The 25432-nt window shown below is 41.7% G+C and overlaps 1 protein-coding gene across 2 annotated transcripts in view; it reads left to right on the top strand.

Moving 5' to 3' along the window:
* The window catches only part of LOC118377611 (synaptophysin-like protein 1), a 28697-nt gene extending 3978 nt beyond the window's left edge, over nt 1-24719 (top strand). Inside the window, exons 3-6 of one of the 2 annotated variants that reach the window (XM_052473799.1) lie at nt 18034-18152; nt 18530-18728; nt 22653-22826; nt 23056-24719. In XM_052473799.1, coding sequence (XP_052329759.1) covers nt 18034-18152; nt 18530-18728; nt 22653-22826; nt 23056-23124 — 561 coding nt within the window. In that variant the 3' untranslated portion in view covers nt 23125-24719. Of the gene's footprint in view, nt 1-18033; nt 18153-18529; nt 18729-22652; nt 22827-22998 lie in introns of both variants that reach the window. The other variant, XM_052473798.1, reaches the window with a different exon arrangement.
* The last annotated feature ends 713 nt before the right edge of the window (nt 24720-25432 follow it).

Raw genomic sequence — 25432 nt, 5'->3', positions numbered from 1 at the left:
AAATCAGAGAGGTAGGTAGGAGCAAGCCCATGTAATGCTTTGTAGGTTAGCAGTAAAACCTTGAAATCAGCCCTTGCTTTGACAGGAAGCCAGTGTAGAGAGGCTAGCACTGGAGTAATATGATCAAATTTTTTGGTTCTAGTCAGGATTCTAGCAGCCGTATTTAGCACTAACTGAAGTTTATTTAGTGCTTTATCCGGGTAGCCGGAAAATAGAGCATTGCAGTAGTCTAACCTAGAAGTGACAAAAGCATGGATTAATTTTTCTGCATCATTTTTGGACAGAAAGTTTCTGATTTTTGCAATGTTACGTAGATGGAAAAAGCTGTCCTCGAAATGGTCTTGATATGTTCTTCAAAAGAGAGATCAGGGTCCAGAGTAACGCCGAGGTCCTTCACAGTTTTATTTGAGACGACTGTACAACCATTAAGATTAATTGTCAGATTCAACAGAATATCTCTTTGTTTCTTGGGACCTAGAACAAGCATCTCTGTTTTGTCCGAGTTTAATAGTAGAAAGTTTGCAGCCATCCACTTCCTTATGTCTGAAACACATGCTTCTAGCGAGGGCAATTTTGGGGCTTCACCATGTTTCATTGAAATGTACAGCTGTGTGTCATCCGCATAGCAGTGAAAGTTTACATTATGTTTTTGAATAACATCCCCAAGAGGTAAAATATATAGTGAAAACAATAGTGGTCCTAAAACAGAACCTTGAGGAACACCGAAATGTACAGTTGATTTGTCAGAGGACAAACCATTCACAGAGACAAACTGATATCTTTCCGACAGATAAGACCTAAACCAGGCCAGAACATGTCCGTGTAGACCAATTTGGGTTTCCAATCTCTCCAAAAGAATGTGGTGATCGATGGTATCAAAAGCAGCACTAAGGTCTAGGAGCACGAGGACAGATGCAGAGCCTCGGTCCGATGCCATTAAAATGTCATTTACCACCTTCACAAGTGCCGTCTCAGTGCTATGATGGGGTCTAAAACCAGACTGAAGCATTTCGTATACATTGTTTGTCTTCAGGAAGGCAGTGAGTTGCTGCGCAACAGCCTTCTCTAAAATCTTTGAGAGGAATGGAAGATTCGATATAGGCCGATAGTTTTTATATTTTCTGGGTCAAGGTTTGGCTTTTTCAAGAGAGGCTTTATTACTGCCACTTTTAGTGAGTTTGGTACACATCCAGTGGATAGAGAGCCGTTTATTATGTTCAACATAGGAGGGCCAAGCACAGGAAGCAGCTCTTTCAGTAGTTTAGTTGGAATAGGGTCCAGTATACAGCTTGAAGGTTTAGAGGCCATGATTATTTTCATCATTGTGTCAAGAGATATAGTACTAAAACACTTGAGCGTCTCTCTTGATCCTAGGTCCTGGCAGTGTTGTGCAGACTCAGGACAACTGAGGTTTGGAGGAATACGCAGGTTTAAAGAGGAGTCCGTAATTTGCTTTCTAATAATCATAATCTTTTCCTCAAAGAAGTTCATGAATTTATCACTGCTAAAGTGAAAGTCATCCTCTCTTGGGGAATGCTGCTTTTTAGTTAGCTTTGCCACAGTATCAAAAAGGAATTTCGGATTGTTCTTATTTTCCTCAATTAAGTTAGAAAAATAGGACGATCGAGCAGCAGTAAGGGCTCTTCGGTACTGCAGGGTACCGTCCTTCCAAGCTAGTCGGAAGACTTCCAGTTTGGTGTGGCGCCATTTCCGTTCCAATTTTCTGGAAGCTTGCTTCAGAGCTCGGGTATTTTCTGTGTACCAGGGAGCTAGTTTCTTATGAGACATTTTTTTAGTTTTTAGGGGTGCAACTGCATCTAGGGTATTGCGCAAGGTTAAATTGAGATCCTCAGTTAGGTGGTTAACAGATTTTTGTCCTCTGGCGTCCTTGGGTAGGCAGAGGGAGTCTGGAAGGGCATCAAGGAATCTTTGTGTTGTCTGTGAATTTATAGCACGACTTTTGATGTTCCTTGGTTGGGGTCTGAGCAGATTATTTGTTGCAATTGCAAACGTAATAAAATGGTGGTCCGATAGTCCAGGATTATGAGGAAAAACATTAAGATCCACAACATTTATTCCATGGGACAAAACTAGGTCCAGCGTATGACTGTGACAGTGAGTGGGTCCAGAGACATGTTGGACAAAACCCACTGAGTCGATGATGGCTCCAAAAGCCTTTTGGAGTGGGTCTGTGGACTTTTCCATGTGAATATTAAAGTCACCAAAGATTAGAATATTATCTGCAATGACTACAAGGTCTGATAGGAATTCAGGGAACTCAGTGAGAAACGCTGTATATGGCCCAGGAGGCCTGTAAACAGTAGCTATAAATTGAAATTTGCTATCGTAAATGTTAGCAACACCTCCGCCTTTGCGGGATGCACGGGGGATATGGTCACTAGTGTAGCCAGGAGGTGAGGCCTCATTTAACACAGTAAATTCATCAGGCTTAAGCCATGTTTCAGTCAGGCCAATCACATCAAGATTATGATCAGTGATTAGTTCATTGACTATAATTGCCTTTGAAGTAAGGGATCTAACATTAAGTAGCCCTATTTTGAGATGTGAGGTATCATGATCTCTTTCAGTAATGACAGGAATGGAGGTGGTCTTTATCCTAGTGAGATTGCTAAGGCGAACACCGCCATGTTTAGTTTTGCCCAACCTAGGTCGAGGCACAGACACGGTCTCAATGGTGATAGCTGAGCTGACTACACTGACTATGCTAGTGGCAGACTCCACTATGCTGGCAGGCTGGCTAATAGCCTGCTGCCTGGCCTGCACCCTATTTCATTGTGGAGCTAGAGGAGTTAGAGCCCTGTCTATGTTGGCAGATAAGATGAGAGCACCCCTCCAGCTAGGATGGAGTCCGTCACTCCTCAGCAGGTCAGGCTTGGTCCTGTTTGTGGGTGAGTCCCAGAAAGAGGGCCAATTATCTACAAATTCTATCTTTTGGGAGGGGCAGAAAACAGTTTTCAACCAGCGATTGAGTTGTGAGACTCTGCTGTAGAGCTCATCACTCCCCCTAACTGGGAGGGGCCAGAGACAATTACTCGATGCCGACACATCTTTCTAGCTGATATGCACGCAGAAGCTATGTTGCGCTTGGTGATCTCTGACTGTTTCATCCTAACATCGTTGGTGCCGACGTGGATAACAATATCTCTATACTCTCTACACTCGCCAGTTTTAGCTTTAGCCAGCACCATCTTCAGATTAGCCTTAACGTCGGTAGCCCTGCCCCGGGTAAACAGTGTATGATCGCTGGATGATTCGCTTTAAGTCTAATACTGCGGGTAATGGAGTCGCCAATGACTAGAGTTTTCAATTTGTCAGAGCTAATGGTGGGAAGCTTCGGCGTCTCAGACCCCGTAACGGGAGGAGTAGAGACCAGAGAAGACTCGGCCTCTGACACCGACCCGCTGCTTAATGGGGAGAACCGGTTGAAAGTTTCTGTCTGCTGAATGAGCGACACCGGTTGAGCGTTCCTACAGCATTTCCTTCCAGAAACCGTGAGAAAGTTGTCCGGCTGCGGGGACTGTGCCAGGGGATTTATACTACTATCTGTACTTACTGATGGCACAGACGCTGTTTCATCCTTTCCTACACTGAAATTACCCTTGCCTAACGATTGCGTCTGAAGCTGGGCTTGCAGTACAGCTATCCTCGCCGTAAGGCGAGCACAGCGGCTGCAATTAGAAGGCATCATGTTAATGTTACTACTTAGCTTCGGCTGTTGGAGGTCCTGACGAATCGTGTCCAGATAAAGCGTCCGGAGTGAAAAAGTTGAGGAAAAAATAAATAAATATATGAACGGTAATTAAAAAGTGAAACCCGTAAAGTTGTCAGGTAGCAAAATAGGTTGGCAACAAAACGCACAGCAATTCGAAAACAAGCCTGCAAGTTGTGACCGGATACAAGTTATACACATGGAATTATAGATATACTTCTCCTTAATGCAATCTCTGTGTCAGATTTCAAAAAGACTTTACGGAAAAAGCATACCATGCAATAATCTGAGACGGCGCTCGATAATTGTTCGATAATGTCCGTTATTTATGTCCATTTAGGTACTTTTGTTAGCGCGTTTGGTATACATATCCAAACGCTTGTGTATTTCTTAGGACAAAAACTTAAAGTTATTTTACAGGTTGAAGAAACCTTTCAAACTAAGTACAGAATCAATCATTAGGATGTTTTTATCATAAATCTTCAATAAAGTTCCAACCGGAGAATTCCTTTATCTTGAGGAGGAATGGAACGCAAGTCGATATCATGTGGAATGCGCATGACCAGGAAATGGCTCTCTGCCAGTAAGCTGACTCATTCAGCTCTTATTCAGTCCCACAACACCGTAGAATCCTCATTCAAGTTTCCAAAGACGGTTGACATCTAGTGGAAGCCCTAGGAAGTGCAACTTCATTCATATTCCAATGTGAATTAAATTGGGCTTGGTTTGATTTCACAGAAGTGTGGTTGATTTGGAGTTACATTGTGTTGTTTAAGTGTTCCCTTAATTTTTTTGAGCTATATATATATATTACACACACACACACACACACACACAGTGGGGCAAAAAAGTATTCAGTCAGCCACCAATTGTGCAAGTTCTCCCACTTAAAAAGATGAGAGGCCTGTAATTTATCATAGGTACACTTCAACTATGACAGACAAAATGAGAAAAAAAAATCCAGAAAATCACTTTGTAGGATTTTAAATTAATTTATTTGCAAATTTTGGTGGAAAATAAGTATTTGGAACGAATTTGGACTCAGCAGACCAAAGACAGATTTCCACCTGTCTAATGTCCGTTGCTCTTGTTTCTTGGCCCAAGCTTCTTATTAGTGTCCTTTTTAGTAGTGGTTTCTTTGCAGAAATTAGACCATGAAGACCTGATTCACAGTCTCCTGAACAGTTGATGTTGAGATATGTCTGTTACTGGAACTCTACAAAGCATTTATTTGGGCTGCAATTTCTGAGGCTGGTAACTCTAATGAACTTATCCTCTGCAGCAAGAAGTAACTCTGGGTTTTCCTTTCCTGTGGCGGTCCTCATGAGCCAGTTTCATCATAGCGCTTGATGGCTTCTGCGACTGCACTTGAAGAAACTTTCAAAGTTCTTGACATTTTCTGCATTAACTAACCTTCATGTCTTAAAGTAATGATGGACTGTTGCTTCCCTTTGCTTATTTGAGCTGTTCTTGCTATAATATGGACTTGGTCTTTTACCAAATAGGGCATCTTCTGTATACCACCCCTACATTATCACAGCACAGCTGATTTGATTGACTCATGCATTAAGAAGGAAATTCCACAAATTAACTTTTTTAATTTAACAAGGCACATCTATTTAATTCAAATCCATTCCAGGTGACTACCTTTTGAAGCTGGTTGATAGAATGCTAAGTGTGCAAAGCTGTCATCAAGGCAATGGGTGTCAACTTTGAAGATTCTCAAATATAATATATTTAATAAATTATTATTTTTTGGTTATTACATGATTCTATATGTGTTATTTCATACTTTTGATGTCTTCACTATTATTATACAATGTACTGTATGTGTGTATAACTGAGCCATGTCACTTGTCATTTTGGTCCACTGTACTTCATTCCAGGTATTGGCAGCGTGCATGAATGAAAGCGGCTAGCTAGCTAATGCATAGTATTTCAAACTGCATTCATGCCCAGACTGTCACATCAGATAATAGTTAACTTTAGCTAGCTAGTTGTCACTGACCTATAATATGCTATATGTCATGAGTTTAGGCTGATGCTTTACCTGTTAAGACCTAGGTAGATCTTGACTTTGAGAATGGATTGTTGGTATTTTTGAGAGGAACAAATGCAGATGTAGTATGACCACAAACTGAGAGGTAGAGCACTAATGGATCCTGTGCATTGTGCAAACCATATTTGCAAGGTCCTCATGCTCATTGGTAACCAGGGCAACTAGGCTTCTTGACTTCATTTTGTTGAGTACATGGACATGGAAATTCCACTTATGATCTACAGGGCAGGTAGGAAATCAGTAGCTAGGCTATCAGACTTTCTTCATGAGTGCAGCTTAGTAGTGCTGCCTCTTGGAGCTAAATTTACGTGGATAATTTGACTATGTGATGTGAAGCCCAGTGACTCTTCACTGTCCTTAATTTGTCACTAGCTGATTTCTGTTTCTGCTTTATAGGCTACATCAAAGAATCACCAAGTCAGAATCATTTAACCAAAATCAAACTGCTCACAAGCAACGCTCACGCGAATGTTTTAGGTTGGGTCCAGACAGAAAGTGGAATTGCCCAACACATTGGAAGGACTTAGTGCACAGTATGTAGGCCTGAGAAGAGGTGTTTTGCTAAAGAGCTGACATTTCAAGCAGGCTTGCTATGTGATGAAGTGACATTTTTAGAGACGTGGCTAACTGGCCAAAGTGTAGACTGTCAGCAACTGTAGCAGACAGCTTGGATTCATGAACTTGTAACCTGTCTGAGTAGTTGTCTCAGGATAAAAGGAGGACCACTGGTTCTGATCCACAAGCATTCTGTGTGTGTACACGATCTGTACGTGTATACAGTACCGGTATGTGTCTTTGTATGCACTACATAGTCTGTCATGAATGTGCTAGTTTTGCCTGTGTGCTTGGCTAACTGTGAGGTACGGTCTATGTGCTTAAGTAGCAGAGCTGCCAGTGGCCCTGTAGGCAATAAACGCCAATGTTATCTTTTAGGTTGGAGCTTGAATTCAATCGAGGCAGTGTACTTCTCTCTACTTTCTAACAACAAATGTCATTTTTAAACCACTACGTTTGCATCAACCCCTACCCTGACCTAAATTAATAAGGAGAAATGGCTCATGTGCTTTGACCATAATTCTACTTTTGTCCATTCTAACATGGCTGTCTAGTAATTACCCTCCTCCCTCTCTCCTATGTGCTGTGCCAACCAGCTACATGCCTTTCTCTGGCTAGAGAGGGGAGTGGCCAGTTACTAGGAAATGCACTGTAAATCCTGGCCAATGCTGCAACACAACATTCTCAGAGCGTCAGTGCAGAGAGGGAGTGGAGGCAGGGGTTACTTTATACACACCACTGATCCCGGTGCTAAACCCTGACCTGCATGCTGCTGCATGCATGAGGGGTTAGAACTAACAGGTTCCAATTAGGCAACCTGTATCCATACTATGTCTGTGGCTGCTTCTTTAGGACGTGTTCTTTAGAATTAGCTTTAATGCAGCATTTAATTGCACCACTTTATTGCAGCCTACGCCACAGGCCCCTGAAGAACTTGCATAGACTATATGCAGTTGAAGTGTTGGAACAGAAGCATGACTTTACCCATGAAAAACATAGCCTAGCTTAATTCTCAAATATTTGTATGATGAACCACGAAAATGGGCGGGAAGCTTTTTGTTCCTTGATGCACTGATGTTAAAACAACTTATAAGCTTGGTTCAGATCTGTTTGTGCTCTTAACTCCATTGCTGTTAATGTCATGTTTGTTATGAGAATGAGTGTCAATGAGTTGACATGATAGCGGAGTGCCTGCCTGTTTGTGCCGTCTCTGACTGACTAATTAATAATATGTATACCATGACAACAGTCAGAGGAGTTGACCAAGCGCCAACAAGTCTAGGACCAGGTTTGAAAACAAAGGCCTGCTTAACGTTCCCATATCATCAACTCCCACCTAACTACACTGTGACTGTACTAGCCTATAGGTGTGCCCACATTCTCAGTCAGTGGGAGGTTGGGTGTCTTAATTACTCAGGGAACTGCATAGTGGAGGGTTTATTTTGAGGGTCAGCGGCTGAGGTAAGGGGATTGCTGGAATGGTCAGGTGTTTATGTGGGGGGAAATTGGAAATGTTTTACATCACCAAACACCTGAAAGATGAAACCAGTTCCCACAAGGTTCACTTGACCTCAGGCTGCTACTACTACGATCACGATACACTTTTCTCCCCTGTGTTTTTTTTATTTCACCTTTATTTAACCAGGTAGGCAAGTTGAGAACAAGTTCTCATTTACAATTGCGACCTGGCCACGGTAAAGCAAAGCAGTTCGACACATACAACAACGGAGTTACACATGGAGTAAAACAAACATAAGTCTATATACAATGTGAGATGGGAGGTAAAGGCAAAAAAAAGGCCATGGTGGCAAAATAAATACAATATAGCAAGTAAAACATTGGAATGGTTCATTTGCAGTGGAAGAATGTGCAAAGTAGAGAGAGAAATAATGGGGTGCAAAGGAGCTAAATAAATAAATACGGTTGGGAAAGAAGTAGTTGTTTGGGCTAAATTATAGATGGGCTAAATTACAGGTGCAGTAATCTGTGAGCTGCTCTGACAGCTGGTGCTGAAAGCTAGTGAGGGAGAAGTGTTTCCAGTTTCAGATTTCCATGGCTTCCATACCCCTAAAATACTAGTGGACTAAACTCCACGGTTTAGGAAGTTTTTGAACTCCACTGAAGGTCGACCGATTTTAATCGGAATGGCTGATTTTAAAAATCGGAAATCGGTATTTTTGGACGCCGATTCTTAAAGAAAATATATATATATTTTTAACACCTTTTTTATTTTTTTTTAACTAGGAAAGTCAGTTAAGAACACATTCTTATTTTCAATGACGGCCTAGGAACGGTGGGTTAACTGCCTCGTTCAGGGGCAGAACGACAGATTCTTACCTTGTCAGCTCGGGGGATTCAATCTTGCAACCTTACAGTTAACTAGTCCAACGCTCTAACCACCTGCCTCTCATTGCACTCCACGAGGAGACTGCCTGTTACGCGAATGCAGTAAGCCAAGGTAAGTTGCCAGCTCGCATTAAACTTATCTTATAAAAAACAATAAATCAATCATAATCACTAGTTAACTACACATGGTTGATCGTATTACTAGTTTATCTAGCGTGTCCTGCGTTGCATATAATCCATGTGGTGCGTATCGTTGCTCCAATGTGTACCTAACCATAAACATCAATGCCTTTCTTAAAATCAATACACAGAAGTATATATTTTTAAACCTGCATATTTAGCTAAAAGAAATCCAGGTTAGCAGCAATATTAACCAAGTGAAATTGTGTCACTTCTCTTGCTTTCATTGCACGCAGAGTCCGTGTATATGCAACAGTTTAGGCTGCCTAATTTGCCAGAATTTTACATAATTATGACATTACATTGAAGGTTGTGCAATGTAACAGGAATATTTAGACTAATGGATGCCACCCCATAGATAAAATACGGAACGGTTCCGTATTTCACTGAAAGAATAAACGTCTTGTTTTTGAGATGATAGTGTCCGGATTCGACCATATTAATGACCTAAGACTCGTATTTCTGTGTGTTATTATGTTATAACTAAGTCTATGATTTGCTAGAGCAGTCTGACTGAGTGGTGGTAGGCAGCAGTAGGCTCAGGCCATTTCACAACCGATGTGAAATGGCTAGCTAGTTAGCCAAGAGGATTCAATGCTGTAATTGCTGCCACAGTGCTTCAAAGTACTGATCCCAAACCGTTGAGGTTGGGTGATTGTGGAGGCCAGGTAATGGTTTCGGATGAGTTGGTCCGCAGAGTGAAGGAAAAGCAGCCAACAAGTTCTCCGCATATGTCGGAACTCCTTCAAGAGTTCCAGGTTAAGCATTCCAGGTTAAGCTGGTTGAGAGAGTGCCAAGTGTGCAAAGCTGTCTTGAAGGCATAAGTTGGCTACTTTCCCAGTGACCTTGCCATGGTTAAATGCGGTTGTATGCACTTTCAGTTTAGCACAAATGCTGCCATCTAGCCACGGTTTCTGGTTTGGGTAGGTTTTAATAGTCACAGTGGGAACAACATCCCCTTCCTGATGAACTGTCACCGTGTCCGTGTATACATCAATGTTATTTTAAGGCAACCCGGAACATATCCCAGTCGGCATGATCAAAACAATCTTGAAGCATGGATTCCGATTGGTCAAATCAGCATTGAATATATCTTATCATTGTTAATTTTTCTCCTATGTACAGTTTTTGGATTCTGCTTTAGAGCAGTTTTCTGCAGCATTGGTAAATATGTGATTTTATAAATGTTGAGTTCATTCCTGTGCTGTTTTGTAACTAACCTGGTAGGTTAGTGCACCAGGTTGCAGGCACTAGTTACAGTTTGAAGTTTGTTTTCTTGTGTGAAAATATACTTATGTTTATCACATGCATATCACATACATTATCCAGAAATGGACTGTTAGCACTTGGTCTATAGCAGGTTCCCACAAGAATGGGCTTTAGGTGAGGCAGATGAACCTGTAGCCATATTACTTCAGTTTTTAACATGAGATCCTCTCTAAGCTTTACAGGAATGTGGTTCTGAATATTGACTGCAACACTGCCCTTGTTTGCTTCTCTGTAGATGTTAACTTTTTATTGCTGCCACTATCATCAAAGGTATTGTCTAAGTGACTTTTTAATTTTAAGAGAGTCAGAATATGAATGTACTTTGTTACAAGCAAGTTATTGACTTCATGAACCTTGTTTCTTAGGCTACATATTTTAAGATGGGCTATTTTTAGTACTTTTCTGGGTTGCTTGATTTGTTTTTTTTATGCTTTACTGGAAAGTTTATCAGAAGTAGACTAGCTCATGTTATTTACATTGGTGCTGATAGTGCATGGTAAGCTGCACACAGTGGATTTCCTACTAGGGCACACCACTTCAGTGCTAACAGTAACTATGGTTCATACAGTAGGCACATGATTACAGCGTAGGGGGACTTTAATTCAGTTGTCTGCCAATGCCCCTGTGATGTACATTTGATGCAGCATTATGACAACACAGTGTCACAATGGTGGGGATTAACTGAGCTAGTCTTGGGTCATTGATAAGTCATTGTCTCAATGCAGACTTGAAATGCTTGGACAGAGTACAGGAGCCAAGCTCATTGAGATGGACTCCGTCATTCCTATAGATTATCTTCTGTTTCCAGACGGTGTCAGAGTTATCTATGAAAGTGACTCCAGTAGAGCTACAGTTGTCTTTTAGCCAGATGTGTAATGCCAGTAGCCTGCTGAATCTTTCAGACATTCGGCCCAACGATGGTACCGGACCTGATATTATTTGCCGCTTTTTGTAATCTGTCATGGCTCGAATCAGTTATTTTTAAAATACATTTTCAGAAGTTCCAAGCTAGCCCTCCTGATGTCGTAGTCCATGTGGGGTCAAACGACAGCGTCAGCCCCCGGCAGCAGTCGTAGAACGGTTGGAAGCAGCCTTGTAGTGTCCTGTACTCAAGCTCTTGGGTAGCGCTGGGAACTGAGATGTTTCTCACCATAGACCTGCCAATGATGACAGCTGGTGAAATGGCAGAGGGCTGGACGTTCTTTCGCCTCAAGTGATTTAGAAGACCCCTCGAGGACCAAAGAGCGGTGGGGCCCGATGGACCCGAGTCGGCTGTAGTATCCATCATAGATGAATGGCCCGGTATCTCAGGCAGTCTCATGGTCTGAGGAGGGTGGATGCTCTGAGGATCTAAACCTGAGGTAGTTGCCACCGGAGAGGGAGGAAACAGAGGACCAAGGCACCTGAACCTCTGAATCCAGGGCGGCAAAGCCGTTTCTGGTCTGTGTCCGGGCTTAACATCTCTAAGGAGTCCCCCATTGCCAGAAGATGCTTTTTTCCCGACTTGCATGGCGAGTGACTCATCTCCATGGCTGGTTGGGTCGAGAACAGGAACATCCCACAGGAGCATCCTACCGCTTCGGGGAGGGATCCCTGCAGAGTACAGGCCAAATCGTCTGTGGGGAGCTGATACGGCGGCGACACTTCCACCAGAACGCGGCGTCTGGCTACTGGGGTAGAAGAACAATTTAAAAGTAGGCGGGGGTGGAGTCCCCCAGTAGGTTTTCTAAGAGTAAGCACTTCGCCCCTGTAGTCCTCTGCAAGCAAACAGTTGCTACTTTGAAAGTCTGGGCAGTCCACATTGTCCCGGAATAAAGCAAAGTTAACACAGCTCCTGCAATGTTAAATGTTCAATAGCGACCTACATTTGAGACGGTTGAGCTAGCTGTGTTTCCGTGTCTCTCTCTTTACATGGAATCTGTCAGGATCCCAGGACAGATTGTTGCGTTCACAGCAACTAAGCCGCGGGATCCAAAATCAAAAAGTATATAAAATCTTAACTTCACAAGGAAACACTATCACAACTTTACATAAACGATTAATCGAGGTCTCTTGTTTAGATGTTTTGGGGGAGGAGCTCATTAGAATAATGGCCTGTGAAATATCACAGCACAGTTGTAATATATGGTAAACAGAAACTGGATGGTTTTCAGAGATTGATGGGAGGGGTTTAGTGGAGCTGAAGGATGGAACTAAAAAGAACAAGGTAAAATGTATAGTTGAAGTCGAAGTTTACATACACCTTAGCCAAATACATTTCAACTCAGTTTTTCACAATTCCTGACATTAAATCATTGTAAAAATTCCCTGTTTTACGTCAGTTAGAATCACCACTTTATTTTAAGGATGTGAAATGTCAGAATAATAGTAGAAAAATAAATGTATTTCAGCTTTTTTCTTTCATCACATTCCCAGTGGGTCAGAAGTTTACATACTTAACTAGTATTTGGTAGCATTGCCTTTAAATTGTTTAACTTGGGTCAAAAATATCGGGTAGCCTTTCACAAGCGTCCCACAATAACTTGGGTGAATTTTGGACCATTCCTCCAAACAGAGCTGGTTTTACTGAGTCAGGTTTGTAGGTCTCCTTGCTCGCACGTGCTTTTTCAGTTCTGCCCACAAATTGTCTATATGATTGAGATCAGGGCTTTGATGGCCACTCCAATACCTTGACTTTGTTGTCCTTAAGCCATTTTGCCACAACTTTGGAAGTATACTTGGGGCATTGTCCATTTGGAAGACCCATTTGCGACCAAGCTTTATCTTCCTGACTGATGTCTTGAGATGTTGCTTCAATATACCCACAATTTTTCATGATTCCACGTATTTTGTGAAGTGCACCAATCCCTCCTGCAGCAAAGCACCCCCCTCAACATGCTGCCACCCCTGTGCTTCACGGTTGGGATGGTGTTCTTTTGGCTTGTAAGCCCCCCTCCATCCAAACATAACAATGGTTTATGGCGATTTTGGAGTAGTGGCTTCTTGCTTGCTGAGCGGCCTTTCAGGTTATGTCAATATAGGACTCATTTTACTGTAGATATAGATACTTCTGTACCGGTTTCCTCCAGCATTTCAAGGTCCTTTGCTGTTTTTCTGGGATTGATTTGCACTTTTCTCACCAAAGTATGTTAATCTCTAGGAGACGGAACGCGTCTCCTTCCTGAGCAGTATGACGGCTGCGTGGTCCCATGGTGTTTGTTTGTACAGATGAACGTGGTACCTTCAGGCGTTTGGAAATTGCTCCCAAGGATGAACCAGACTTGTGGAGGTCTTGGCTGGTTTCTTTTGGTTTTCCAATGATGTTAAGCGAAGAGGCACTGAGTAGGCCCTGAAATACATCCACAGGTACACTCCAATTGACTCAGGCTAATTGACATTTATCAGAAGCTTCTAAAGTCACAACATCATTTTCTGAACTTTTTCAAGCTGTTTAAAGACTCACTAAGTTGACTGTATGTAAACTTCTGACCCACTGGAATTGTGATTAAGTGAAATCTGTCTGTAGAAATTTTGGGGAAAATTACTTGTGTCATGTACTAAGTAGATGCCCTAACCGACTTGCCAAAACCTATAGTTTGTTAACAAGAATTTTGTGGAGTTGTTGGAAAATGAGTTTTAATGACTCCAACCTAAGTGTATGTAAACTTCTGACTTCAACTGTATGTATGTATATAGACAGGTTCAAAAGTTTTGTGAAACAGTGCAGTTAGATATATGGAAAATAGAAACTGGATGGTCTTCAGAGATAGATAGGAGGGGTTAAGGGTAGCTGAAGGCTGGGACTAATAACAAACTAAAGATGACTATTGTAAAATATATTGTCCACAAAATGTATGTTGAAGCCAATTAGGAGGTGGGGAGGGAATTAAAAAATAGTGTGTTTTCTGTACACTTACTACCGTTCAAAAGTTTGGGGTCACTTAGATATGTTCTTGTTTTTGAAAGAAAAGCAACAACAAAAATAACCTCATTGATCAGAAATACAGTGTAGACCATTGTTAATGTTGTAAATGGATATTGTATCAGGAAACGTCATTTAAAAAATATATATTTATATGGGCATACCGAGGCCCATTATCAGCAACCATCACTCCTGTGATCCAATGGCATGTTGTTAGCTAATCCAAGTTTTTCATTTTAAGACTAATTGATTATTAGAAAACCCTTTTCCAATTATGTTAGCACAGCTGCAAACTACTGTTCTGATTTAAAGAAGCAATAAAACTGGCCTTTAGACTAGTTGAGTATCTGGAGCGTCAGCATTTGTGGGTTTGATTACAGGCTCAAAATGGCCAGAAACCAATAACTTTCTTCTGAAACTTGTCAGTCTATTCTTGTTCTGAGAAATTAAGGCTGTTCCATGCGAGAAATTGCCAAGAAACTGAAGATCTCGTACAACTCTGTGTACTACTCCCTTCACAGAACAGCTCGAACTGTCTATAACCATAATATAAAGAGGAGTGGGAGGCCCTGGTGCACAACTGAGTAAGAGGACAAGTACATTAATGTCTAGTTTGTGAAACCGACGGGTCACAAGTCCTCAACTGGCAGCTTCATTAAATAGTTCCAAAACAAAACACCAGTCTCAACGTTGACAGTAAAGAGGCGACTCCGGGATGCTGGCTTTTTAGGCAGAGTGCCTCTGTCCAGTGTCTGTTGAGACTGGTGTTTTCACCTCAACCCAATTGAGATGAGTTGGATCGCAGAGTGAAGGAAAAGCAGCCAACAAGTGCTCAGCATATGTGCGATCTCCTTCAAGACTGTTGGAAAAGCATTCCAGGTTAAGCTGTTTGAGAGAATGCCAAGAGTGTGCAAAGCTGTCAATGCAAAGGGTGGCTATTTGAAGAATCTTAATTTATAAAATATAATTTGGTTTTGGTAACACTTTGGTTTCTACATGATTCCATGTGTTATTTCATAGTTTTGATGTCTTCGCTATTTATTCTACAAAGTGTGAAAATTGTATAAATAAAAATCCTTGATTGAGTAGGTGTCATCTTTTGACTGGTACTGTATAATCATGCACAAAGAAAATATGGAGGATTGGAAATGATGCAGACAATTTACATTGACGGAAACCACAATCTGTCTGCAATATTAAAGCTGCTCTACCCCCAGAATAAAAAAAATAAACTTCCTTCGCTTTGTAGTTTAGTCCGCAACTGAAATACCCGTATTTGACCCCTTTACACTCAGCAACTGTTGTGGCATTGTTTTTTATGACCCTCTATTTATTGCATTGGATATATGTTATTGTTCAGAAGGCCTGAACTCTTTAGGCCTCATGGTCTGTTTTGCACTTCTCAACTGCTATGTAAATTCTGATTGATTGTGATCATGTGGGAACGTGCTTGAGCTGACGTGGGCACTGGACTAGGCTACTTTTAGAACAAAGGGCATTATTCTAGAAGAAGTTGGGGCGTGCTAGCTCTCCCATCACGTTTTCATTGGACGGATCTGTTCAGTAAATCCTATTTGTGGAACACTGCTACCAGCAACCAACACCGGAACAAGTTTGTATTCAAATATACAAAAATATAAATGCAATGTGAAGTGTTGGTTTCATGATGTGAAATGAAAGAAAATTCCCTGGCATGTTCCATTCACACACAGCTTATTTCTCTGAAATGTTGTGCATATTTGTTTACCTCTGGTGAGCATTTCTCTTTGCCAAGATAATCCATCCACCTGACAGGTGTGACATATCAAGATGATGATTAAACAGCAAGGTCATTACACAGGTGCATTTTGTGCTGGGGACAATAAAAGGCCACTCTAAAATGTGCGGTTTTGTTACAACATTGCCACAGATGTCTCAAGTTGAGGGAGCATTCAGTTGGCATGCTGATTGCAAGAATGTCAACCAGAGCTGTTGCCAGATCATTATGTTAATTTCTCTACCATAAGCCGCCTCCAACATCGTTTTAGAAAATCTGGCAGTAGGTCCAACCGGCCTCACAACCGCAGACCGTGTATGGCGTCATGTGGGCGAGCGGTTTGCTGATGTCAATGTTGTGAACAAAGTGCCCCGTGATTATGGCATGGGCAGGCAAACTACGGACAACAAACACAATTGCATTTTATCGATGGCAATTTGAATGCATAGAGATGCCGTGATGAGATCCTGCGGCCCATTTTGTTTTAAGATGTCTGTGATCAGCAGATGCATATCTTTATTCCCAGTCATGTAAAATCCATAGATTGGGGCTTAATGACCTAATTTCATGACTTATTTCCCCTATGGAGTCTAACTCAGTAAATTCTTTGAAATTGTTGCGTTTTTCTGTTTTTGTTCAGTATACATCTAGGGGCAGCAACATCATCCTAGTCCTACATTTAAAATGGGGTGCCTTTCTATGCAGTCTATTTAAATGGAATCAACCCACCAGACAGATTTTTCTGTAGTTCGGATGGTGTGGTATTCCCAAGTTTTTTTGTATTTTTATTACACCTAGGAGAATAAACCTTACTCAAGCATTGCTATCAGATGATACAAAATCACTGATCTACAAATGACCTTACATCCCAATTAACTCCTCATTACAGATCAAGTTACAGACCACGTTCATCTGTACAAACAAACACCATGGGACCACGCAGCCGTCATACTGCTCAGGAAGGAGACGCGTTCCGTCTCCTAGAGATTAACGTACTTGGTGAGAAAAGTGCGAATCAATCCTAGAACAACAGCAAAGGACCTTGAAATGCTGGAGGAAACCGGTACAGAAGTATCTATATCTACAGTAAAATGAGTCCTATATTGACATAACCTGAAAGGCCGCTCAGCAAGCAAGACGCCACTGCCTATCCTTTCTCAAACAGAACCCATTAAACGTGCTGCTAGTTTGTCAAACTCAGCTGTTAGGAGCCAGTCCGTGTTAATGAGTTGGCTCTCTCAGCACTCACTGAGGGAAGGAGTTTCCTGTGTGGAAAGAGGCTGGAGGGGAAGTTAAATTGGTGAAAAGTAATCATGAGAGCGAAAGAGTCAAGGTTCTAGCACAGGGAAAGTCTTCGCCTGGGAGAGAAGTGTAAGCCTATGATTTTGCATACGTGTATGTTTGCCATTCTTCCCCTCTCTGGGTCTGCTCTCACCCCACTTTTCTGCTTTGAGTAGAGGAAGTAACTATCAGGTTGGATGAGGTGAGGTCCCCAGTGTTCTGCCCAATCAGGGTTTCAAGATTTTTGGTACGAGCCATGTCTGAGGCCTCTTGGGGCCTCTTCGTGTCTGACCTGACCTGGGGCGTTCTGCTGGAGTTGGGGCTTTTCTTGCCGGGTGACCACCCCCACCCTTATGGCTTTTACAGAGGACTGTTAACCGTGCTGCATCAGGAACACTTGACCACTTAAAACCAGCTCTGTGTCCTACCGGTGGAACACCTCTTATTATAATAATATATGCCATTTAGCAGATGCTTTTATCCAAAGGGGCTTAGTCATGCATACATTGTACGTATGGGTGATCCCGGGAGTCAAAACCCACTAACCTGGCGTGGCACTACAGAGGACGACTTTCTGTTATGATTTACAGAACCACAACTCTGAACAGCCCTCTGATCAGCTATAATAAAGATGAGCTAAATATAGCTGTATACAGTCTTATGTAGGCTACATGTATTATGTGTTGATTTAAAATCTTAAAGGACACATTTTGATCAGAGGAGTGCACAATAACTCTAGTTCGTGGGGAGAGAAACAGTTTATGAATTCTAAAGTACCTTTCCTTGTCTCCTTTATTGACCTGAAAACAAAACCTAGACACTAGTGAAAAGTCAGCCCACCAGGAATGAGCTTTTCTTAGCTGCCCAGGAATGAGAATGATGTGAAGGCAAATAGATGAGGAAGTAACTTAAGACCATTGAGATGCACGCTAACTCACTTCTCTCTCTCTGTGCAGGTGTTCACCATCTTTGCCTTTGCCACCACGGGTGGTTACTCTGGGACGACCCACATCAGTGTGAAATGTGGGGATGCTGTGCTAAAGGACATAGACGTTGGGTTCGGATACCCTTTCAGGTAAAACACCTCTCGCATAGAGCTGCATATTAACACCATGTATGCTGTCATATTGTTTCTTCTGTTTTTTAATTGCCAGTAACCCCTACCTGTGGTCTGTACAGTAAATAAGCCTATCTCTGCCACTCCCTGAAAAGCAATGCAAAACTTTTCAAGGGTTTGATGTGTAAATGGGAATTCCAAAGAGCAGTTTCTTTTTACTCTTAAGCTGGTTGTAAAATGTATGCAGTCACACATGGAAAAAAACTAAAGATTCTTCCCACCAAGATTATTTTTATTTGCCTTTGATGGTTGCCCCTTAAATGTTTTTGAATTTATAGTTGAAATGGATTTATCTAATTGATAGTTTTTCTCTCCCACCCCCCACTACTCTCTAGGTTGCCTAGCTACGGCCCTTTAAAGGTGCCCACGTGTAACGGGAACGCCACGAATGAGATTTACCTACAGGGCGACTACTCTTCCTCGGCTGAGTTCTACGTCTGTGTCGGTGTCTTTGGCTTCCTGTACTGCACCGCCACCCTGGTTGTATACTTGGGATACCAGCATGTGTACCGCGAGGGCCGCGGACCTACCTTTGTGAGTCTAAGATACTAGGGCTGATCCCATTTTTAGTCATCTGTTGGGTAGATAGGCTGTTGGTTGACAAAGATTTGAATTTTTTGTCAAGCTGTGGCAAATCTATATATTTTACACACACACAGTGGGGAGAACAAGTATTTGATACACTGCCGATTTTGCAGGTTTTCCTACTTACAAAGCATGTAGAGGTCTGTAATGTTTTATCATAGGTACACTTCAACTGTGAGAGACAGAAAATCACATTGTATGATTTTTAAGTAATTAATTTGCAATTTATTGCATGGCATAAGTATTTGATCACCTACCAACCAGTAAGAATTCCAGCTCTCACAGACCTGTTAGTTTTTATTTAAGAAGCCCTCCTGTTCCCCACTCATTACCTGTATTAACTGCACCTGTTTGAACTCATTAACTGTATAAAAGACATCTGTCCACACACTCAATCAAACAGACTCCAACCTCTCCACAATGGCCAAGACCAGAGAGGGTGTAAAGACATCAGGGATAAAATTGTAGACCTGCACAAGACTGGGATGGGCTACAGGACAATAGGCAAGCAGCTTGGTGAGAAGGCAACAACTGTTGGCGCAATTATTAGAAAATGGAAGAAGTTCAAGATGACGGTCAATCTTCCTCGGTCTGGGGCTCCATGCAAGATCTCACCTCGTGGGGCATCAATGATCATGAGGAAGGTGAGGGATCAGCCCAGAACTAAACGGCAGACCTGGTCAATGACCTGAAGAGAGCTGGGACCACAGTCTCAATGAAAACCATTAATAACACACTACGCCGTCATGGATTCAAATCCTGCAGCGCACGCAAGGTCCCCCTGCTCAAGCCAGCGCATGTCCAGGCCCGTCTGAAGTTTGCCAATGACCATCTGGATGATCCAGAGGAGGAATGGGAGAAGGTCGTGTGGTCTGATGAGACAAAAATAGAGCTTTTTGGTCTAAACTCCACTTGCCGTGTTTGGAGGAAGAAGGATGAGTACAACCCAAACAACACCATCCCAACCGTGAAGCATGGAGGTGGAAACATCATTCTTTGGGGATGCTTTTCTGCAAAGGGGACAGGACGACTGCACCGTATTGAGGGGAGGATGGATGGGGCCATGTATCACGAGATCTTGGCCAACAACCTCCTTCCCTCAGTAAGAGCATTGAAGATGGGTCGTGGCTGGGTCTTCCAGCATGACAACGACCCAAAACACACAGCCAGGGCAACTAAGGAGTGGCTCCGTAAGAAGCATCTCAATGTCCTGGAGTGGCCTAGCCAGTCTCCGGACCTGAACCCAACAGAACATCTTTGGAGGGAGCTGAAAGTCTATTGCCCAGCGACAGCCCCGAAACCTGAAGGATCTGGAGAAGGTCTGTATGGAGGAGTGGGCCAAAATCCCTGCTGCAGTGTGTGCAAACCTGGTCAAGAACTACAGGAAACATATGATCTCAGTAATTGCAAATAAAGGTTTCTGTACCAAATATTAAGTTCTGCTTTTCTGATGTATCAAATACTTTTTTTTTTTTTTTTACTGAAACGTTGATTAATGTGCACTGTCCCTGTGAAAAATAAAATAAACTAAACTTATGTCATGCAATAAAATGCAAATGAATTACTTAAAAATCATACAATGTGATTTTCTGGATTTTTGTTTTAGATTCCGTCTCTCACAGTTGAAGTGTACCTATGATATAAATTGCAGACCTCTAAATGCTTTGTAAGTAGGAAAACCTGCAAAATCGGCAATGTATCAAATACTTGTTCTCCCCACTGTATATATAAAAAAATTATGGCACATGAGACACCTGTCTGAGTGGACTAATCCATTGTGAATGCTTCAGGGATGGCACACAAGTATCACCTGTAGTACGTTTACCATTTCTTGTCTAAAAGTTCTGTTAATGCATTCAATATATTATTATTATTATTATTATTATTACAGTCTTGTCATTGTAGGAGTGGACATGTTGTTTGTAGAACGCACAACCTAGGTTACACTTGTGAGGGAAAAGTTTAGGTTTATTTCATTCCGTTTACGAGTTAATTTATTAATTGTCTTTTATTTGGAGAGCTCCTGTCAATCTTGAGAAAGGACACACAACTGATTTATGAATAGAACTATGCCTAGGCTACCTGGCCTGCATGCAAATGTAGGCTTATAAATATGCACATTTGGGGATCTGATACTATTTCTGATTGGCTTAACTCGCCATCACTGTGGAGCTTATCAAAGTACTTTTTTTCTTCACCTCAAAAAGAAAGTAAACTATCTGTTTTCACATCCATTGTGAATAGTTCCTCAACGTAGCCTATTTGAAGAATCTTTCCAGCTCTCCCACTTTCAATAACCACACAGCATGAAAGGGGGAAAATGTCATGCTCTGATCCGGTGGAAATGTCATAAAGGCCTACCTCATTACTTCTTCTTATCCTTTGTGCAAATAGCCTACGGCTGTGTCTGTCTGTGTGGCGCTCACTGGCAGCACCCAGAATATTTTAAACAATGTTGCAAGTTTGTTAGCTCGAGCTTCAGGCTAGACCCAAGTTAATAGTTAATACAATGTTTCAAGTTCCTTGCAGACAGGCCATGCATAGCTCCGGAGGGACGCAGCGGTCTAAGGCACTGCATCTCAGTGTCTGAGGCATTACTATGATTTTGATGAACCACATGACATTGATTTTGAGATATGAAACTGTTCCACAAAAATGTGCATATGAAAATCAGAACTGACACACAGATCAGTAGAAATTGTACGATAACTTGCCACTCCAAATGGTAAAGGTTGCTGACCGCTGTTGTAGCCTACTACCGGCAACTTCAGATGCATAATGGCAGAATCTGCAACGGCCAGCAGCAGTGGGAGAAATTTTATTTTGGTAAGTTTAAAATACTTTAACTAGGCAAGTCGGTTAAGAACAAATCCTTATTTTACAATGACTGCCTACCCTGACCTAACCCGGGCAACGCTGGGCCAATTGTGCGCCGCCCTATGGGACTCCCGATCACAGCCGGTTGTGAGACAGTCTGGGATCGAACCAGGGTCTGTAGTGACGCCTCTAGGACTGAGACTCAGTACCTTAGACCGCTGCGTACTCGGGATCTCTGGCTCACGCTTTAGTAAATTGTCTAAATGTTTAATTGCAGCGCTTGACGCATCAGGCAAAATAACCTACATATAGTTGATTTTATTCCAACATAGGGTGGGGTTTATGTTAGTTACCGTATAGTGTAGCATAACTGGAGAACTATTTGTATATCCTGGGCTACCAGCCTGTGTACTGCCAGATCAGTGTCAACCAGTCATTGTGAGGCTGTTTGTAGGGTTTTTGAGAAGCAACCCATCAACTGGCAGACCAATAATGGTGTGTGACTACAGAGTAAGCATGTACAGCTGATATAGTGATTGTAATGTTAGCCACACAGTACTGCGCAGTTTGCAGAAAAGAAAAGCATATCTAAAACAACATACTTACATTTTCAGAATTAGACAACGTCTCTCAGCCAGATACCGAAGAATTGGTTCATGCATTTGCTTATTTTAGGCTAGTTCTCTAAAGCATCACAGTTGTGGAACAGCTTGCTATGTCAGGTAAGAGGGGCAGATAACAGAGGTTTTTAAGTCTCCTTTAAAAACCCACCTTTTTAGTTGGGATTTTAATAAGTGAGTTTTATACATCCTCAGTTTGTTTTAATGTGAAGTATTTTGTGATTTTAAATAAATGTTGATTTAACAATGTAACCATTTGTCTCTGGCTGATGGGTTAGGTTCATGTTTTAAGCCTGGTATGGCTCTAACAGCTGAGACGACAGGTTAAGTTGTGAGCCTAATAGTTTTCAAAAGAGATTCATGATTTAAAAGCTGTGTTCTTCCATCCTCTTCAACATGGTCCTATAGTGACAACCCTCCCCTGTGTTTTTCTCAGGACCTGTTGGTGACTGCTGCTTTTGCCTTCCTGTGGCTGGTGTCCTCCTCTGCCTGGGGGAAGGGCCTGACTGACGTGAAGTGGGCCACCAACCCAAACCACCTGGTTGAGACTTGTCAGCCCCTGTGCTCACCTGGATACTTCCCCTCCATGGGAAAACTCAATGCCTCTGTGGTGAGCAATTTGATTTAGTAATAGGAATGTATAGCCATTTCTCAATGTGATTTACAGGTATGTACAAGTCCAGCATGAAAGACGGGGCTACGGGTGTAGTGGCACTAAGCATTTGTAATTCCTTTGTTTGCATCCTGTGTTGTCTTTGTTTCACACTTTCCTGCTTGTCCAGATTTTCGGATTTCTAAACCTCATCCTATGGACCGGTAACTGTTGGTTCATCTTTAAGGAGACTCCCTTCCACAAGGACCCCAACCCACCAGCCACCATGGAGGAGGGTGGAGTCCCCAGCTCTTAATTGCATAGAGCCCAAGCCAATCGCCAAGGTGCTTTGGACCCACACTGTTTCTTATTTAACCCTATTAAGAAGGAAACTAAAACCTCAAGCAAAATTTTGCTTTTTAATCACCCTTACCACTGAGGCCACTTTTCAATGATGGGCATTAAGCTCAAGCTTCAGGGAAAGTATTCATGCTGTGTTTACACAGGCAGCTCAATTCACACACAATTTTTTTTCTCTTCAACTAATTGGTATTTTGACCAATCAGATCAGCTCTGAAAAGTATCTGATGTGATTGGCCTTTTGGTCAAATAAAAATAAAATAATTGGTGTGCCTGTGTAAACACAGGCTAAGTTCCCCAACTCTAACCCTCCGACACAGCTACCCTTGGATGTCGTTTTAATACTCTGCATAGAGTTAGTCAGTTAATGTGAATGATTTGCTAGCTGCAGTCAACACTACCCCAATTTACAGGTGTAAACCCTGAAAACTGAGTGACCGCAACGGTTTTTATTTGTTTTTTCCTGTTTATTTTTTAAACATTCTAAAAGGTGCCTTGAGTTAACTGTACATAACATCTATTCAGTTACAGTGAACGTGGCTTGAGTTGAACACTTTGAAAGGAATTTGGGTATCTGTGATTTTCAAAATGTCTGATTTTGGTCGCTTCCTCTAGAGCAGGTGCTTTCAAACGCATAGGCCAAGTACAAAATGTCCCAACAGGGCTCAGACACACTACTGTAGCTGAACTGTGATTAATATGGGGATGTTCAGTAATGCTGCGTTGACATCACAGGTGGCCGGTGGTACCTTAATTAGGGAGGACGGGCTCTTAGTAATGGCTGGAACTGCATTGAAAACAACAAACGCATAGTTTCCAGGTGTTTGATTCCATTCACTCCTTTCCCGGCCATTTGTTATGAGCCGTCCTCCCTTCAGCAGCCTCCTGTGGTTCAAATACACTAATCGTCTGACCGTCAGACCCTCGTTTACCATGAATCTAATAAAGGAGATGAGGTCGACGGTAATGTTGAAATCCACTGCTCTGTTGCCTTTCAGGCCTAAATTTGGTCCTCTAAATTAAAATAAACAATTTTAACTACTGTCATATCAGTAATTCCAATATTCCACTACTACATTTTTTGAAACATGGATGTTGCATTTCTGTCATGTTCTGAAAGCCTACTGCTCTGATGCACTAAACTCGTCAGTTGTTAGCTACTTGACCCCACAATTGCTCCTGATGTTTAATGTGTTCCTCTTTGTATGTTTGTTTTTTTGTCTTAGTTTTGTTATTCAAAATTATTTTGTCACATGCTTCATAACCACCCGGTGTGGGCTATCCTTGAAATGCTTACTTGTGGATGAACATATGAACAGTGCCGTGGTTATTTATACGAACTATAGCAGTAACACCAACTAATAAGGACTACATTCAATTTGAGGACACATTTCTAGTAACTGCTGTCAATATTTTAGTTATTCAAACTGTCAGTGCCTATATTTCACCGCAGTGCTGGTTGGTGTATTGTTTACTCAATGAAGCCAAACTTTTTAAAGTCTTATGTAAAGTTGTGACATTGAAACAATTAAAACACTTAAGTTCCCTCTGTATTTGACTCTTCTCAAAATGTTTGAACTAGAGCTGGGACGATAAACCAGAAAATGATCGACACCGACCACTTATTGCAGGCATTTTGCAGATAACATTCAGTACGATAAGTAGCCTATACTACAGAAATGTAAAGTTTGAAATGAAATAAGTTTGATAATATGGGTGGACTGTTATAGCTGTCAATTGACCCATAAAAAAGCTGACTAGTAGTTTAAAGGGTGATATTTAAACTTGTTGTAAAATTATAGTTCTATTTATTATTTCATCCATATCGCGATAAACTGCCTGAATTGATTTTTGTCTGACGCCCAGCTCTAGTTTGAGCAGGAAAAGACGATGAATGATGTCATTTAAAAAAAAAAAACTACATTAATTGGTCAATTCACAATAAGCCATTTAATGGCTTCTGTGTGTTTAGAAAATATCTATAACTTATCTCCCTGAGTAAGTTTTATGCCTTCATGTTTGTCATTTTGTTTTTTCTGTTTTGTCACACCACTGGGCAAGCTACAGACTATCATTGAAGAATGGTAAATGGTGCTGCCATGTAACACAAATGGCAACATGTAGGTGCCAAAGTTAATGAATCCTTTGGTATTTCTTGTTGCTTGTTTTTCTCTCACTCATTTACATTTGAATTTAGCCAATGATTGCAGTTGATGGGTGTGTGGAGATGACCTATGTCTGTCACACTCCTATGGGAAGTGAAT

This window comes from Oncorhynchus keta, chromosome 21 (genome assembly GCF_023373465.1).
Source record: "Oncorhynchus keta strain PuntledgeMale-10-30-2019 chromosome 21, Oket_V2, whole genome shotgun sequence".
NCBI classification, from domain to species: Eukaryota; Metazoa; Chordata; class Actinopteri; order Salmoniformes; family Salmonidae; genus Oncorhynchus; species Oncorhynchus keta.
Note: the sequence above shows the minus strand (reverse complement) of the source record. Positions and strands in the feature narration are given on the sequence as shown.